Source organism: Myxine glutinosa, chromosome 13 (assembly GCF_964187855.1).
Source record: "Myxine glutinosa chromosome 13, kmMyxGlut1.1, whole genome shotgun sequence".
Classification (NCBI taxonomy): Eukaryota; Metazoa; Chordata; class Myxini; order Myxiniformes; family Myxinidae; genus Myxine; species Myxine glutinosa.
In genome coordinates, this window is record NC_136273.1 from 18,809,188 (window position 1) to 18,825,705 (window position 16,518).

The following is a 16,518-nucleotide window of genomic DNA, read 5'->3' on the forward strand; positions in this document are numbered from 1 at the left end:
GATGCCCAGCATTTAAAAAGATATGAGCAAGGACAAACAACCTTAGGTCGGCAATAATAGCGTAGCACAGCCTTTGATGGACCTAATGGCCTCTTCCTGCATTAAAGTTCCTTGTAAGGGAACCTATGCTTACCTCGAACATCAAAGGTGGACAGAGGTTATGTTTTCGCCCTCGTTTGCCTGTTTGTGTGTTCGTTTGGCTGTGAGCAGGATATCTCGAAAAGTTATGGATGGATTTGAATGGAATTTGGCGGAGAGGTAGCGTATGTGACATGGACGAAATGATTAGATTTTAGTGAAGATTCGAATCTGGATCCAGATCAGAGAATAAAAAAAAAAAAAAAAGAGTGATTCTACACCATTGAGTGATGGGGATAAAACCGAAAAAAGAAGAACAGAACCACCTTTCGAGGCCATTTTCCCCCACAGAGCAGGGGTTGGCCTTTTGGGGGAACCGTGGTCCCTTTTTTGAAGCAATGTTTTATGGCTGGATGCCCTACCTGCCGCCAACCCTGTTAGTCACCTCTTGCGACACACAGGGAATTACCAGTGGACTGGTAATCAATTTGCCGACCTCGGAAGGATGACAGGCTGAGTCAGCCCCCCTGGCGTTAATTCAGCGATCGACAGGGATCCGAACCCAGGATCCTAGGATGTGAAGCCGGCATCCTAACCGCTAAGCCAACACCAGGCACCAGGATATTTAGCACAATATCTCATAAAGTTAAGGACGGATTCGGAAGAAACTTTGTGGACAGGTTGGGTGTGTGACGAGGACAAATCGATTTGATTTTGGTGAAGATCCGAATCTGGATAAAAGAATCTTATATTCTTTGAAGCGATTCTTCACCATTGAGTGATAGGACCAAAAACGATATATAGAATGATATTTCAAAAAGTTGTGGACGAGTTATGACAAAACTTGGTGGATGAGTTGGGTTGGTAACGAAAACAAGCTTCTTTTTTTTGATTTTGGTTCAGATCCAGCCTATCAGTGGGATACAAAACATAAACTGTTAAGCCTGGCAGAGGTATGTGCTCTTGCATGCCGTTCTAGTTTATTACTGTGTTTAGTTATCTTGCCTGATACCAAAAAAAAAAGTAAAACACTCAAAAAGATTTCCTGCACTCTACAAGTTCCCATGTTCTCCTCTGTACCTTCTATCTGCACAGAAAGAATTCCCAGATCTCGCAATTGTTGTTGCTTGCTTTGTGCAAGAAGCCAGAGTCGTTGGGCGGCATCACGAGGCAGGGAGAATGTCACACGAACACTATTCCAGGGATCCACAGAACACAGCTCCAGCTCTGCAGCACAAGAAAATAAAACAATGTACACCATGCCAACAATACTTTAATTTTATACATTGGAAAGATTTTATAAAAAAAAAAAATATAACCACCTTTAGAGGTCATTTTTCCCCGCAAAGCGGGGGTTGGCCTTTTTCGGGAACCGTGGTTGTTGTTGTTTTTCGGTCCCCTTTTTGAAGCAATGTTTTACGGCCGGATGCCCTTCCTGACACCAACCCTTTTTGCCGCCTTTAACGACAAACAGGGAATTACCAGTGAACTGGTACTCAATTAGCCGACCTCGGAAGGTATGACAGGCTGAGTCAACCCCCCTGGCGTTAATTCAGCGATCGACCGGGATTCGAACCCAGGATCGTAGGATCCTAAGCCGGCACCCTAGCCGCTAGCCCAACACCAGGGACATTGGAAAGCTTTTACCGATCATAAAATGATTACACTTTTAATTTTCATTACCAGAACCCTTTTCAATGATAAATCTTAACATCATCAGTAATGGATGCATTAAAAAAGTTTCATTTAGATATGGGGAGAAAAAAAAAAATCATCTTGACAATTCCAGTTCAACTTTGTTTTGTTTACTCGCAATATCAACAACTATTAAATTTATTCGGCTCAGAATTTCAGTAGGGTTACCATACGTCCAGTTTTTCGCAGATATGCTGTCCTCCCCAGTCCATAAATTTCTGTCCGGCCAAGTTTTAAAAAAAGTTTCTAACAACTAGCAGATAACCCAGTTCCAACGGTCTGTTCCAAGAGATTTCCTATTGGAGTGTGAAATATTTAGGGAGTTTTACATGAATTTTCTTTGACAACATAATGGCAGGGGCCCATGGAAGTTCCTCGGGCCATTTTGGACGAAACTTTGTGGAAGTGGTACCTCAAAACAACAATGCGGTTGTGTAATGTTTGAAGCAGGATAGTTTGGTACAAGTCTTTACTTCTCCGTCATGGCGTGATGGACGTGTTCGAACATCGATGCTCATGCGTCCACTTCATGTCCTACCTCAGTGAGAGAAAGAGAATCCAGTGGAGTGATAAGTCCATGATTCAGTGTCTTTTCTGAGTCCGTACAGTACACATTTGTAACTTCCCAGGACAATCTCAATGGCGTCTCGTGCCGTCGCCTTTCTCTCCGCACTCAGTGGGGGCAATTAACGAGATATTTCCTCCTTCCCATGGATGAATGAATTGAATGATCGTTTTAAGGCCATTTACCCTGCTGGAGCAGGGGTTAGCCTTGTGGGCCCCATGACAATCATGGTTCCCTGTTTGAGGAAATGTTTTTATGGCCGGATGCCCTTCCTGGCGCCAACCCTTAGTCGCCTCTTACGATGCGCAGGGATACGGTGTACCTATTCTAAACCGGGGTACACACCGTGATCATTCATCCCAGCAAGCTGGTACTCATTTTGCCGACCTCGGAAGGATGACAGGCTGAGTCAACCCCCCCGGCGTTAATTCAGCGATCGACCCGGATTCGAACCCAGGATCCTGAGATCCCAAGCCGGCACCCTAACCGCTAAGCCAACACCACCCATGGATGCCATCCTATAGGGTCATTTGTCTATAATCGTAACATTTGCTCATAATACTGTGAATGGTCAGGTATTATTTGGCAAAAAAATCATTGTAACGTGCATGAATAATTTTGAGTGAGAGAGCCTTGGCTTATATTCATCACACATTATGATTTGTGCTTTCTCTGAACCCAGACATCCCAATGTGTCTAACCAAACTTCCTTTCCTGTGTTTTTTTGCTCCCAACACTCCTCTTGAGTCCCATAAAAATAGAGTGGGGTGGGAGGGGCATCGCTACAAGTCACCTGTCTATATCGTGTGTACTGGTTGGCTTCTTCCTCCTTTCCATGTTACCATCAAAAGCACTCAATTATCAATGAGGAAATGACAAATGAATATTGTGTGACCTATACTCTAGATTTGCCTATTTTTGTCCCTTTTTGTGCTCCGTCCCCTTCCCCACGCTCCTCTACCCATACCGGGGTGCACGTCTGTGGAAACAACTTCCTTGGTTTGTTCAATCTCATTCTATACTTCAGTGCTTCAAGATAGCTCTTCACCCCCATTCATACCCATTACCTTTTCTAGCCTCAATAACCCATTCCAAGCCCAACATTTTCCCAGGATTCCAGGTTATTTTTCCTTTCTGGGATTCCAGGTTTCCTCCTGCTCCCTCACCCTCCTCTTCGTTATTATTTCTTGTTCCATTTCCGTTTCCTCTTCACTTTACCCTTCCACTTCTGTAATCGAGAGTTTGCGTCTGTACCCAACTTGTTCACCCCCTGATATCCTCCTCCTCCTCCTCCTCCCCATCTCTCATTCTTCCCCGATTCTTTTCCTCCTCCAGATCTCTCGCCGTTTCGTCCCTCTTCCTTGCTGTTGGCTTGTCCCCATCTCCCCCTCTTTCCACTGTTTGCGTCGTTCTGTTGCCTCCTGGTCCGTTCCATGTTCTCGTGCCTCCATACAAAACAAAAGCTGCGCTCTGGGGATGATTCATTCGCACTCTTTTCTCCAGGGATTCAAACATGCGGTGCAGCACCATCTCACGTCATCTCCTATCTCTACCTGCAAACTTTTCTACCCCATTAACTCCACCTAATACAATGCACCCCTCTTGCCGTGTGTTTCCTTCCCTCCTCTTCTCTCGTTCGCTCAATCCTCCGTCCGTTGCATCCACCTGTTGCCCACTGCCCAACTGGCTGCGCGAATTACCTTTTTACCTGAGATGTCACCTCAATCGTCCACGAGCCGATATTTTGTATAAACAACAAGAAGACCATTTTACCGATAAAATCGTCTGAAGGTAAAGGTTACCTGCACCGACTGATTAATGCACCTCCTGTATGTCTCATACCATGTTACCTGTACTGACACAACGTCAACGCCACTCATACAGGTGTTATACCGGCGTGCAAGGTGTTTGTGAGGCCAGCGATCAATGCTGAGAGTTGTGACGGAAACGACTCGTCCGACAGGTCTCCTTGGCAGGTGAGCACGGCCACGGTGTCTGCCTCCTTTGTTGGTCCTTTGTTCTGCGCAAAACGCACCGTGTTTACCCTTCCACAAGCCATCCTTCCCCCAGTGGATCTCCACAATGTCAGGGCTCCGATCCGGGATCGAATTCCTTCAGCTCGAACCACTCACCGTCTCCATTAGCAACACCGACTCCTGATCCCTCATCCGATCCTCTTTGTCCGTTGCGTTCTCCCGCCAAGCATTTCTCTTGTTGTTCCTGATCTGTTCAACAAACAGCCCGACACAACGGCAATCAACGTGTGGCGATAACACAACGCGACACACGGAGATGCATGTCGTGCATGATGATACAATGCGTTGGTGCCAATGATGTGACGTCCATCGGCCATCGCGGTTGCTTTAGGTCTATGCCATTTACAAAACAAGCTCAACCTCTTCACACTCACCAACAACAGTTTCTTGCCGCCATCCATTGAGGGAAAACTGACTCACGTGCATCTTACAAACACCGTGGCGCAGAGTGAGCGGGTCATTGTCACCACAAGTACAAAACCCTTCCACAAGCTGGACTTTTTTTTTTTCCGGGTCGGAAGTGACGTCATGAGGTAAATGTTACGGAGTGTCGTCTGACGTTGACGTTGCGTGATGACGATGGCTTGGACAGCGTGGCTCCCACGTCCCACTTCAACGTAATGGCGGAGGGCTTCCGTGTGTTGGTGACTGGTGGTTCGGGGCTCGTTGGGAAGGCTCTCGAACGAGCTGTTTGCGATTCCGAGCAATGTGAAGGCTTGAAATGGATCTTCCTCTCTTCCAAGGATGCTGACTTAACGTATGGACGACCATGTTCAGAGGTCGCTTAAGGACCGGAAGCGAGGGTCTTTTTTTTTGTTTTAATATAATTATAACTTGTCTGAAATAATGAATGTTTATTTGACACGTATCTGCTTGCTTGGCCTTGCATTTAGAGTTTAAAGGTTCTCTGAATTTATGGCATATTAATTAACGTCACTGCCACTCATCCTGTTTCCACGTCAGTACTTCAAGTTCAGGTAAATCTTTTTCACCATCTATTTATTACGTACGCAAATATGGAATTTTTTGACCTATCATCCCTTCCTCTTCCCGCTTCTTCACCCCCACTTACCGCCTTTTCACCCCCACTTACCGCCTTTTCACCCCCACTTACCGCCTTTTCACCCCCACTTACCGCCTTTTCACCCCTACGTACCGCCTTTTCACCCCTACGTACCGCCTTTTCACCCCCACTTACCGCCTTTTCACCCCCACTTACCGCCTTTTCACCCCCACTTACCGCCTTTTCACCCCCACTTACCGCCTTTTCACCCCCACTTACCGCCTTTTCACCCCCACTTACCGCCTTTTCACCCCCACTTACCGCCTTTTCACCTCCACTTACCGCCTTTTCACCCCCACTTACCGCCTTTTCACCCCCACTTACCGCCTTTTCACCCCCACTTACCGCCTTTCACCCCCACTTACCGCCTTTTCACCCCCACTTACCGCCTTTTCACCCCCACTTACCGCCTTTTCACCCCCACTTACCGCCTTTTCACCCCCACTTACCGCCTTTTCACCCCCACTTACCGCCTTTTCACCCCCACTTACCGCCTTTTCACCCCCACTTACCGCCTTTTCACCCCCACTTACCGCCTTTTCACCCCCACTTACCGCCTTTTCACCCCCTCTTACCGCCTTTTCACCCCCTCTTACCGCCTTTTCACCCCCACTTACCGCCTTTTCACCCCCACTTACCGCCTTTTCACCCCCACTTAACGCCTTTTCACCCCCACTTAACGCCTTTTCACCCCCACCTACCGCCTTTTCACCCCCTACCTACCACCTTTTTTTTTTTTTTTTTTTTTTTTTTTTTTTTTTGTATACAAGGTCGAGGCTCGTGAAAGAGCGAACATTAATCACACAGAAAGACAAACCGACACATAAAACATATAACATAGGGAGCGGTAGACAAGATGGGGAGAGAGGGGGAAGGACACAAACACAACATTTGAGAGCAGGGACCGAGAGACATGGAGACATCGAGAGATCTGAGAGAGGGCGAGGGCTTTGGGGGGGGGCGTGGGAAGGGGGCGGTGGGAGAGGTATAAAACATATGGACACTGCCAGGACTTCCAGGAAAGAAGTTGGAATTTCAAACAAGGTGGATCTGGGGTGAATTAGCGGGGGTAGAAAAGATCAAGGTTTTGGATGGGGGAAGATAAGAGATGGTGGTGAACAGCTGTTTTAAAGACCTGGAGGGAGGAGTGGGATTGAAGGGAGTGAGGGAGTTTGTTCCAGAGGCGGGAGAAAAGAGGAATGAAAGAGTGAAGGTGAGCAGAGAGCCGAGATTTCGGCAGTTTAACCATCAGAGGGTTGCTGGCAGATCTTGTGCGACCTGTAGGAATATTTGGGGGACAGAGCACAGAGAGAGCTGGGGGTGCAAGGCCGGAGAGGAGTCGGTAGAAGACAGAAAGACCACCTACCTGCCTGCGGTGAGTGAGTGAAAGGCCCTCAGAGATAGCTTCATCGCGGGAGATTCCAATAATTCTGAAAGCTTTGGTTTCAACAGCGTGAAGCCGAGCTAGGTGTGAGGCAGGAGCACCGGCCCATAGGGGAGAACAGTATTCCATTGAGCTGCGGATGAAAGCCTTGTATGTGGTGAGGAGCTCAGGTGTGCCGAGGAAGGACTTCGCACGACGGAGGATGCCCAGTCGGCGACTGGCTTTGGAGGCCAGCTTGGAAATGTGGTTTTCCCAAGAAAGATCATGGCAGATAGTGAGACCCAAAATCTTGAGCGACAGAACTTCTTGGAGAGGATTGTTGAGAAAGTAGATGGGAGGGTTGTCCAGTCGATCTTTTCGGAGAGACATAGTAAGAGTGTGAGATTTGTCAGGATTGAAAGACATGTTCCACTTGTTTGACCAGTCTGTGATTTTGTCCAGGTCTTCAGAGAGTGAGGAGGCAGCAGACTGCCGATCTGAGGGAAGAGGAATGGAGCGGCAGAGAGTGGAGTCATCAGCAAAGAGATAGAGAGGATTTTCGAGAGAGTCAGAGAGATCATTGATGAAGACCAGAAAAAGCACGGGGCCCAGAACACTGCCTTGGGGAACTCCAGCCTGAACAGGAAGAGGAGATGAGAGAAACCCATTCAGGGCCACACGTTGACGACGACTAGAGAGGAAGTCCGCCAGCCATGCGTGGAGATTTCCATGGATACCAAAGGAGGAGAGTTTGGTGAGCAGAGCGGGGTGCCAGACCGTGTCGAAGGCACGTGATATGTCGAGGGAGACAGCTCTAATTTCCTGTTTGGCATTGAGGACCTCCATCCATTGTTGAGACAGCAGAAGCAGCATGTCCAGAGTAGAGTGACCTGGTCTGAAACCAAATTGATGATCAGAGATCAAGCCATTGGAGAAGAGGAAAGATTTCATATCCGAAGCAATGATGGATTCCATGACTTTGCTGATAATTGGGAGAAGGCTGATTGGTCTGTAGTTGCTAGGATCTGTTTTTGCACCTTTTTTGTGCAAAGCGGTGATGTTGGCTGATTTCCAAGCAGATGGCAGTTGACCTTGAGCAAAAGAGAGGGTGAAGAGAACAGAGAGAGGGTGAGATAGAGCAGCAGAGCAGGATTTTAGGACCCGTGGGCTGATGCCGTCGGGTCCAGTTGCAGAATCAGAGTCGAGGGTTGACAGAAACTTTTCCACCTTGTCAGGAGGAAAGGACACGGAGTCCAGGAGCAGCAGGGTACGACTGGGTATGGTGGGTACAGAGAGGGATGGGTTTGGGACACAAGATTTAGAGGCAAACACAGAGTTGAGGCATTCAGCTTTTTCACGTGCGGAGTCAGCTGTGTAGCCGTTTGAGGTAAGGGAGGGGATGGAGGGGGAACAAACACCAGAAACGGATTTGACCAGACGCCACCAGGATTTGGAAGAGGGAGACAGATAAGAGAGTTCGGTCTGAACCGCCTTTTCACCCCCACTTAACGCCTTTTCACCCCCACTTAACGCCTTTTCACCCCCACCTACCGCCTTTTCACCCCCTACCTACCGCCTTTTCACCCCCACTTACCGCCTTTTCACCCCCACTTACCGCCTTTTCACCCCCACTTACCGCCTTTTCACCCCCACTTCCCCCCTTTCAACCCCACTTACCCCCTTTTCAACCACACTTACCCCCTTTTCAACCACACTTACCCCCTTTTCAACCACACTTACCCCCTTTTCAACCACACTTACCCCCTTTTCAACCACACTTACCCCCTTTTCAACCACACTTACCCCCTTTTCAACCCCACTGACCCCATTTTCAACCCCGCTTACCCCCCTTTTCACCCCCGCTTACCCCCTTTCCACCCCACTTACCCCCTTTTCACCCCACTTACCCCCTTTTCACCCCACTTACCCCCTTTTCACCCCACTTACCCCCTTTTCACCCCACTTACCCCCTTTTCACCCCACTTACCCCCTTTTCACCCCACTTACCCCCTTTTCACCCCACTTACCCCCTTTTCACCCCACTTACCCCCTTTTCACCCCACTTACCCCCTTTTCACCCCACTTACCCCCTTTTCACCCCACTTACCCCCTTTTCACCCCACTTACCCCCTTTTCACCCCACTTACCCCCTTTTCACCCCACTTACCCCCTTTTCACCCCACTTACCCCCTTTTCACCCCCCACGTACCCCCTTTTCACCACCCACTTACCCCCTTTTCACCCCCACGTACCCCCTTTTCACCCCCACGTACCCCCTTTTCACCCCCACTTACCCCCTTTTCACCCCCAATTACCCCCGTCACCCCCTTACCCCCTTTTCACCCCCACTTACCCCCTTTTCACCCCAAATTACCCCCTTTCACCCCAAATTACCCCCTTTTCACCCCACTTACCCCCTTTCACCCTCACTGACCCCCTTTTCACCCCCATTTCCTCCCTTTTCACCCCCACTTACCCCCCTTTCACTCCCACTTACTCCCTTTTCACTCCCACTTACCCCCTTTTCACCCCCAATTACCCCCGTCACCCCCTTACCCCCTTTTCACCCCCACTTACCCCCTTTTCACCCCAAATTACCCCCTTTCACCCCAAATTACCCCCTTTTCACCCCACTTACCCCCTTTCACCCTCACTCACCCCCTTTTCACCCCCATTTCCTCCCTTTTCACCCCCACTTACCCCCTTTTCACCCCCACTTACCCCCTTTTCACCCCCAATTACCCCCGTCACCCCCTTACCCCCTTTTCACCCCCACTTACCCCCTTTTCACCCCAAATTACCCCCTTTCACCCCAAATTACCCCCTTTTCACCCCACTTACCCCCTTTCACCCTCACTCACCCCCTTTTCACCCCCATTTCCTCCCTTTTCACCCCCACTTACCCCCCTTTCACTCCCACTTACCCCCTTTTCACTCCCACTTACCCCCTTTTCACCCCCACTTACCCCCTTTTCACCCCAACTTACCCCCTTTTCGCCCCCACTTGGCTCCTCTTCACCCACACTTACCCTCTCTTCACCCCCACTTCTCCCCTCTGCCCTCACTTACCCCCTCTTTGCCCCCACTTCTCCCCCCTTCGCCTCTTTTCTCCCCACTTCCCTCACTTTGCCCCCACCTCACCCATCTTCATCGCCTCTTCCCCATCACTTCCCCCCTATTCTCCGCCTTCGCCCCCTCTATCCCTTCGCCCTTCTCACCCCTCCTCCACCCCCACTCTCCCCTCTTTTACACACTCACTTCCCTCTTCGGCCCCACTCCCAACCTCTTCGGCCCCACTACAACCTCTTCGCCCCCACTCCAAACCTAATCGCTGTCACTCCCAACCTCTTTGCCCCCACTCCCCACCTTTTCACCCTCACTCCCCGGGCTTTGGTATTTGGTCATTTTCTTGATGTCTGTGCTGTTTAGGCCAAAATCTCTGGGGGACTGACACCTCAATTAACAATCCCTTCTTTTCTTTTTTGTACCTCAGTACTATATCCGGTCCCACTGCTTTGTTTTCTATGTTCACGCTTGATGGGATCATTAGGTGGTATGTGAGCATTACTAGCTTCTTTTCAATTATTGCTTTTAGCTCATGTTTCCATGAGTTTTCTAGGACTAGGATATTGAGGTTTTAGCAGATATGCCAGTGGATTACCCTACATACCTTGTTGTGCCTTTGGGTGTACAGCTGCTCTGACATGAGTTTTTTTTACATCTTGATAGGAGGTGGCTCGTACTTTCTGTTTCTACCTTGCAGAACCTACATTTGTCCGATTGACTCAGTCCCGCCATTTTCTTAAAGCCATTGGTGTAGTGTCCTTGATCTTGGAAATTTATAACGATTCGTTCTCCATCCCAGTTGAGCTGACTTCTTATTTCCAATGAGCCTTGTTTGTCTATGTCCAATGTGTTCAAACCATTTAAAAAAAGATCTTCCTGCCCTTTTGTCGTTTTCCCATTTGTCATTTTCCCAGTTGTCGTTTTCCCAGTCATCGGTGTTTATCTGTTGATATTTCGTTTTATATTTTTGTTTTGTCTTGTTTACAATTGTTGGGGGTGTACTCGCTGTTTCGGTTTCTTGTGTGACATCTTCCATTCGCACCTGTCTTTGGAAAATTTTGTTTGCTCGGTGAGTTATCGATACCTGATGGTTTGTTGTCTTTGCGTTTGCTTATAAATTGGATTCAGTAGTCTGTTGAACTTTAAACGTATTCGGCCAAGCCTACAGTTATCATTCTGTGCACGTGGTTGAGCTCCATCAGGCCGCTACCTCCTCCTCGTCTAGGCAGGTACTTTCTCTGGATACATTGATTTTTGTAAAACATTTTGTGGATGTTGAGTTTCCTTGTTTTGATATCCAGTTCATCGATTTCTGATTGTGGCCAGTTTATTATTCTGCAGCTGTACTGGAATTACTGGTATTGCAAGTTGGTTTATGGCTTTGATTTTGTTCCTCGGAGATCGGTATGTTTTCAGGATCAGCCTCGCTCTATGCAGGTATTCTTGTACACCGCACCTTTCCTATGCCATCTCCAGGCATTGCAAATCGTCATTGCTGGGCACCGAAGGGGGCTCGGCAATGACGCACGCTGAAAGGGAGTACTCAGTTTTCACTCTGGTTGTTTGTTTGTTTGTTTTCTTGCTTTCTTGTTTGTTTTCTTGCTTTCTTGTTTGTTTGTCCGGGCGATATCTCAGCCATCCTTTGAGCTAGGAAGCTGAAATTTCGGCACAGTAGTGAGCAAGTCTTTTGTCAAAAACTGTATTTTTTGTTTTTTGAATAATCAATTAATTGAGGAGTTATTTAATTATTAGCGATTAATTAAGTACTTATTTAATTATTATTAAATTTAATAATTTAATTTAAATATTTAATTTAATTTAATAATTAATAATAATGGCCTCTAAAGGTGGTAATTAAGTACTTATTTAATTAATCAAATTTCCTTTCTCTTCTGACCATTAACTCAGGCACCTTTTGAGTTAGGAAGCTGATATTTGGGCATGCCAATGACCAGGTGATTTGGCTGCAAAGGCTATTTTTGATTTATTATTTAATCAATTAATCAATTAATCGATTAATTATTTAATTATTTGATTAATGACTAAAAAAATTTTTTTTTAAAGTTACAGTTTCTGATGAAATGGTGGTGGTTTATGTGTTCTCTGACCGAATTGATTAATAATTTAATTTTTTTATGATTATTATTTATTTATTTTCCTTATTAATCATTTATTTATTTTCTTTCTCATTTGGCCAATATCTCAGGCACCTTTTGAGCTCGGAAGCTAATATTTGGACATGAGTGACCAAGTGATGTGGCTATCAAGGATATTTTTGATTTATTGATTAATCAATTAATCAATTAATCGATTAAATATTTAATTATTCGATTAATTACTAAAAAAAACATTTTTTCTTTCAGTTACAGATTCTGATGAAATGGTGGTGGTTTATGTGTTCTGTGACCGAATTGATTAATAATTTAATTTTTTAATGATTATTATTTATTTATTTTCATTATTAATCATTTATTTATTTTCTTTCTCATTTGGCCAATATGTCAGGCACCTTTTGAGCTGGGAAGCTAATATTTGGACATGACAGCGACCAAGTGATGTGGCTATCAAGGATATTTTTGATTTATTGATTAATCATTTAATCGATTAATTATTTATTGATTAATTGATTAATTATTTATTGATAAATCAATTAATTATTTAATTTTTTATTAATGACTTATTTAATTAAATTTCTAAAAGATACATCTTCGGATGAAGCACGAGTGGTTTAGTTATGCTTTTAGCCAATTGATTAAGAAAATATTTTGTGATAATCTTTTATTGATTTTAATGACACAATTAATCAATCAATTAGTGTACACCACTACACCTCTCCCTTCCAATGCAGCCTCTATGAGCTGCACTGCGGTATTGCCGGGCGACAGAGGCGCCCCGGCAATGCCGCGCTGTAGGATATTTAATTATTTGGCATGGGGGCGGTGTACTTTGAATGTATCTGTACTTGTTTAGTAATTGTTTTGCACATTTGTTTGTGACATATTTGGTGGCCCTCTTCTACTCTGAGGTATTTGTATGATGCTTCCTTGTGTAGCTCTTGTATTGTTGTATTTGTGTCAATTTTGATCATGTCCGTTTTTGTTGGTCAACCTTATATTGTCTTGTCATGCACTTGGCACACTTATCCACGCCAAATTCCATTTGAATGTCGTCGGAGTACTGTTTCACTAATTTGGGTTATTCTGCCAATTTTTCGTTGTTTGATGCAGAGATGTTTAAATCATCCATGTACAGTAGATGTCACCTTTTTGTCTCTTTGGACGTTCTCCTATTTGATGTCAGGGTGTATCCATGTCTTTGCTCATGAATGAGGTTGCTGGGTGGGTCCAGAGCCAGGCAAAACAGGAAGGGTGAAAGACCGTCTCCCTGGAAGATTCCTCGACATATCTTCACTTCTGGTATTTCAATCTTTCCTTCTGAGTATAGGTACACCGTATCCCTGCGCATCGAAGAGCGTGACCAAGGGTTGGCACCAGGAAGGGCATCCGGCCATAAAAACATTTCCTCAAACAGGGCACCATGATTGTCATGGGGCCCCGAAGGCTAACCCCTGCTATAGCGGGGAAAAAATGGCCTTAAAACGATCACACACACTTCTGAGTGCTGCAATATCAATGTGGTATATTCCAAAGCTCCATTGCTTTCTCAATCAGTTTCAATACCTGTAGGTTGATCTTGTACAATTGCATGCATTTTATTATCCATGAATGTGGAACACCATAAACAGTTTTTTTGTCGTCTATGCATGCTGTGGATAATTTGGTTCTTCTCAATTTACAGTTTTAGAGTACGGCCTTGTTTAGTAGTGGGTGGTCTGTTGTTCCATATCTTCCACTTTTACATCCCTTCTGTTCTACCTCTAGGCATCCTTCTTATGTTGGATGGTGGTACATCATTTCTGTGATGATTTCTGTTAAAAGGTTTTCTTTTTTATTATTGTTGTGTGTGTGTGTGTGTGTGTGTGTGTGTGTGTGTGTGTGTGTGTGTGTGTGTGTGTGTGTGTGCGTGCGTAAGTGTGTACCACCCAAATGGTGGGCGACCGAGAGTATCAGCCCCTTGTTACAATTGAATTTTAGCTTCAGCTTCCATAAAAATTCATTAACTTGTACTAATAAATGAAAATTGCAATTCCTGGAGTTTTGGCTACACACATACCCATATATGCCATAGCTCCATTACCGTGTTATTATGTTGTACGTCATTATCAAAAGGATGATGCGTAAATTTGAAAAATGCGCAAATTATCAAAAGGATAATGACTTGTCTGAAATTGTCACTGTATCCTAAGTCGTTTTCACTTTTCCATTGCAACTCCACACCGTGCATTTCTCCCAAACGGCATATTTTGCATTTTTATTCCACCAAACACACCTTTGTCTGTTGTCCTTTGTTTGGGGATTTTTCTTGTTTTTCTTTGTTTAGGGACCAGCTAATCCATGGTTCTGTTCAAAACCTCATGTAAGAGGTGCCAGCGCACTTTGTTATCATTTCCGAGGCATTTCCACAACCAATTAATATTCGTCAAACACCAGACACTTTCCCCGACATTCTCCTCCATCAACGTGTGACGTGGTTCTGCTCTGAGCAATTTGATTTGCTCTTCTTTCACTCTCCATAAACTGAATTTCTTTCACTATCAGGTCATCAACAACTATGACTTTTCTTCTTGGAAAAATGTACCAATAAAATTACTTGGTTTATCCTCCAATAACATGTGCTCTAACTTGATGAAGTAAGGTTTCCGATATTTAGCAATCTATTTATTTATTTAATATATTGTGATGACAATCGTCACCTCTGGATAACTCCAAAAAGGTCGATGAGTTTTCAAAGATCACGAATGTCATACTTACAGCTCATATCTGGCCGGCTCTACATGCACGCATTACCTTTACCGGTGAGATCGGGCAAGTCACAAAAATAAAAATAAATACAAATTCTATACTTTTACTCAAATTTACCTCTGCTACCTCCACCATCTACATATGTAATATGTAGCCTGGCTCCCTGTTATAATATGTTGTAATTCACATCATTTTGTACTCTTAGGAGTGTGGAACAGACTCGTTTGTTGTTTGAGAAGCACAAACCGACACACGTCGTCCATCTTGCTGCAATGGTTGGGGGGCTTTTCCGGAACCTGCAGTACAATCTGGATTTCCTGGTAGGTGATTGTTTGTTCACGCACTGACCAAGTCACACAAGAAAGCTGTGAATTGCTCGCTGATCTTTTGCTTTAATGACGTTGTTCTTTGCTTGGGTCGAGTGCAGCGAAACAACGTGTGTATGAACGACAACGTGCTGCATTGTGCATTTGAAGCAGGAGTGAAGAGAGTTGTTTCTTGTCTCTCTACGTGCATCTTCCCTGACAAAACCACGTACCCCATTGATGAAACGATGGTGATGCTTTAAAAAAAAATATTCTGGATTCAGAGAGATTAAGGATTGTGATTGAACATGTAATCGCTAGGGGTGATAAATACGTTACTTGTACATCTTATTGTCAGAAAAGTTCAATAAAAGGATATTTGGTCCAGTACAATGCTGCTATATCAAAATACTCATGAAAACTTATGAAGTATTTATTACAGTGCATCAACAAGAACGGCACTCAGTAGAGAGCATACCTCCGCCTGGTTTGCCATATCACTCAATGGTGAAGAATCACTTAAAACATTCTACAAGCTGGATCCAGATCTTCACCAAAATTGAATCGATTCTTTATTGTCACACACCCAACCTCTCCACCAAGTTTCGTCAAAATCCATCCACAACTTTTTGAGATATCCCTCAATTAGTCAGGTTCACGATGTTTTTTTCGTTCAAAAATTTTGGAGATTAGCAAAGCTATACCTTTTTGGAATATTCAGAGCATGAGGAATCCAAACATTAATGTTGGCATTTGCGAAGACACCTTTGCGAAAATGACACTCAGGACAGTGATGAAGATCTGTAAAAGCATATTCCTGAACGATATAGACCTAGTAGATGCTGTGTATAGGACTTATAGTTCAATCTGATACTAACGAGGCTGCTTTCTTGCTTTATAAACCCATACCTATAACTTCAAAGGACTTGCAATATCATGTATTATGTAATACAGTTATATCACAAATATAAAAACAATGGTTTTCAATTACCTTTGTTTGTTGCTTTTCTATAATCCTGAGCACTATTTTGAGGCCTTTATTGGATTCCTTGACCCAGAAAACATAGGATTAGCATATTTAATTAAGTTTCTAGGTTGACTAGAAGCCGAGATAGCGCAAAATATGTATTTTATGGTGGCCATTTTGAAAGTCCAAAATGGCGGCCATGCAGGTGTCTGTGCAAATGCCAACATTGATTTTCGGATTCTCCGTGCTCTGATTCCAAAAATGTACAGGTTTGCTAATCTCCCAAAATTTTGAACGAAATTATATTTGTTAACATAGGGAACCTGACTATCTTCATCACTGTCCTGAGTGTCATTTTCGCAAAGGTGTCTACGCAAATGCCAACATTAATTTTTGGATTCCTCATGCTCTGAATATTCTAAAAATGTATAGTTTTGCTAATCTCCAAAAATTTTGAACGAAATTATATTTGTTAACATAGTGAACCTGACAAAATGTATAGTTTTTAGCCCCATCTC

The 16,518-nt window shown here is 44.7% G+C and overlaps 3 protein-coding genes across 7 annotated transcripts in view; 2 read left to right on the forward strand and 1 right to left on the reverse strand.

The window, feature by feature from the left end:
- LOC137438652 (uncharacterized) overlaps positions 1-4,884 on the reverse strand; it is a 138,197-nt gene extending 133,313 nt beyond the window's left edge. For all 3 annotated transcript variants that reach the window (XM_068133878.2, XM_068133877.2, XM_068133879.2), the window contains exons 1-4: positions 4,749-4,884; positions 4,471-4,563; positions 4,232-4,358; positions 1,159-1,305 (exon numbers count right to left, since the gene is read on the reverse strand). In XM_068133878.2, the coding sequence (XP_067989979.2) occupies positions 1,159-1,305; positions 4,232-4,358; positions 4,471-4,563; positions 4,749-4,775 (394 nt within the window). In that variant the 5' untranslated portion in view covers positions 4,776-4,884. The remainder of the gene's footprint in view (positions 1-1,158; positions 1,306-4,231; positions 4,359-4,470; positions 4,564-4,748) is intronic.
- CENATAC (centrosomal AT-AC splicing factor) overlaps positions 1-16,518 on the forward strand; it is a 480,847-nt gene that overhangs the window by 266,844 nt on the left and 197,485 nt on the right. The window lies entirely within an intron of this gene.
- Positions 4,926-16,518, forward strand: part of GFUS (GDP-L-fucose synthase) — a 29,815-nt gene continuing 18,222 nt past the window's right edge. Inside the window, exons 1-3 of one of the 3 annotated variants that reach the window (XM_068133880.2) lie at positions 4,926-5,131; positions 14,934-15,048; positions 15,156-15,284. In XM_068133880.2, coding sequence (XP_067989981.2) covers positions 4,995-5,131; positions 14,934-15,048; positions 15,156-15,284 — 381 coding nt within the window. In that variant the 5' untranslated portion in view covers positions 4,926-4,994. Of the gene's footprint in view, positions 5,154-14,933; positions 15,049-15,155; positions 15,285-16,518 lie in introns of all 3 variants that reach the window. The other 2 variants (XM_068133881.2, XM_068133882.2) reach the window with 2 other exon arrangements.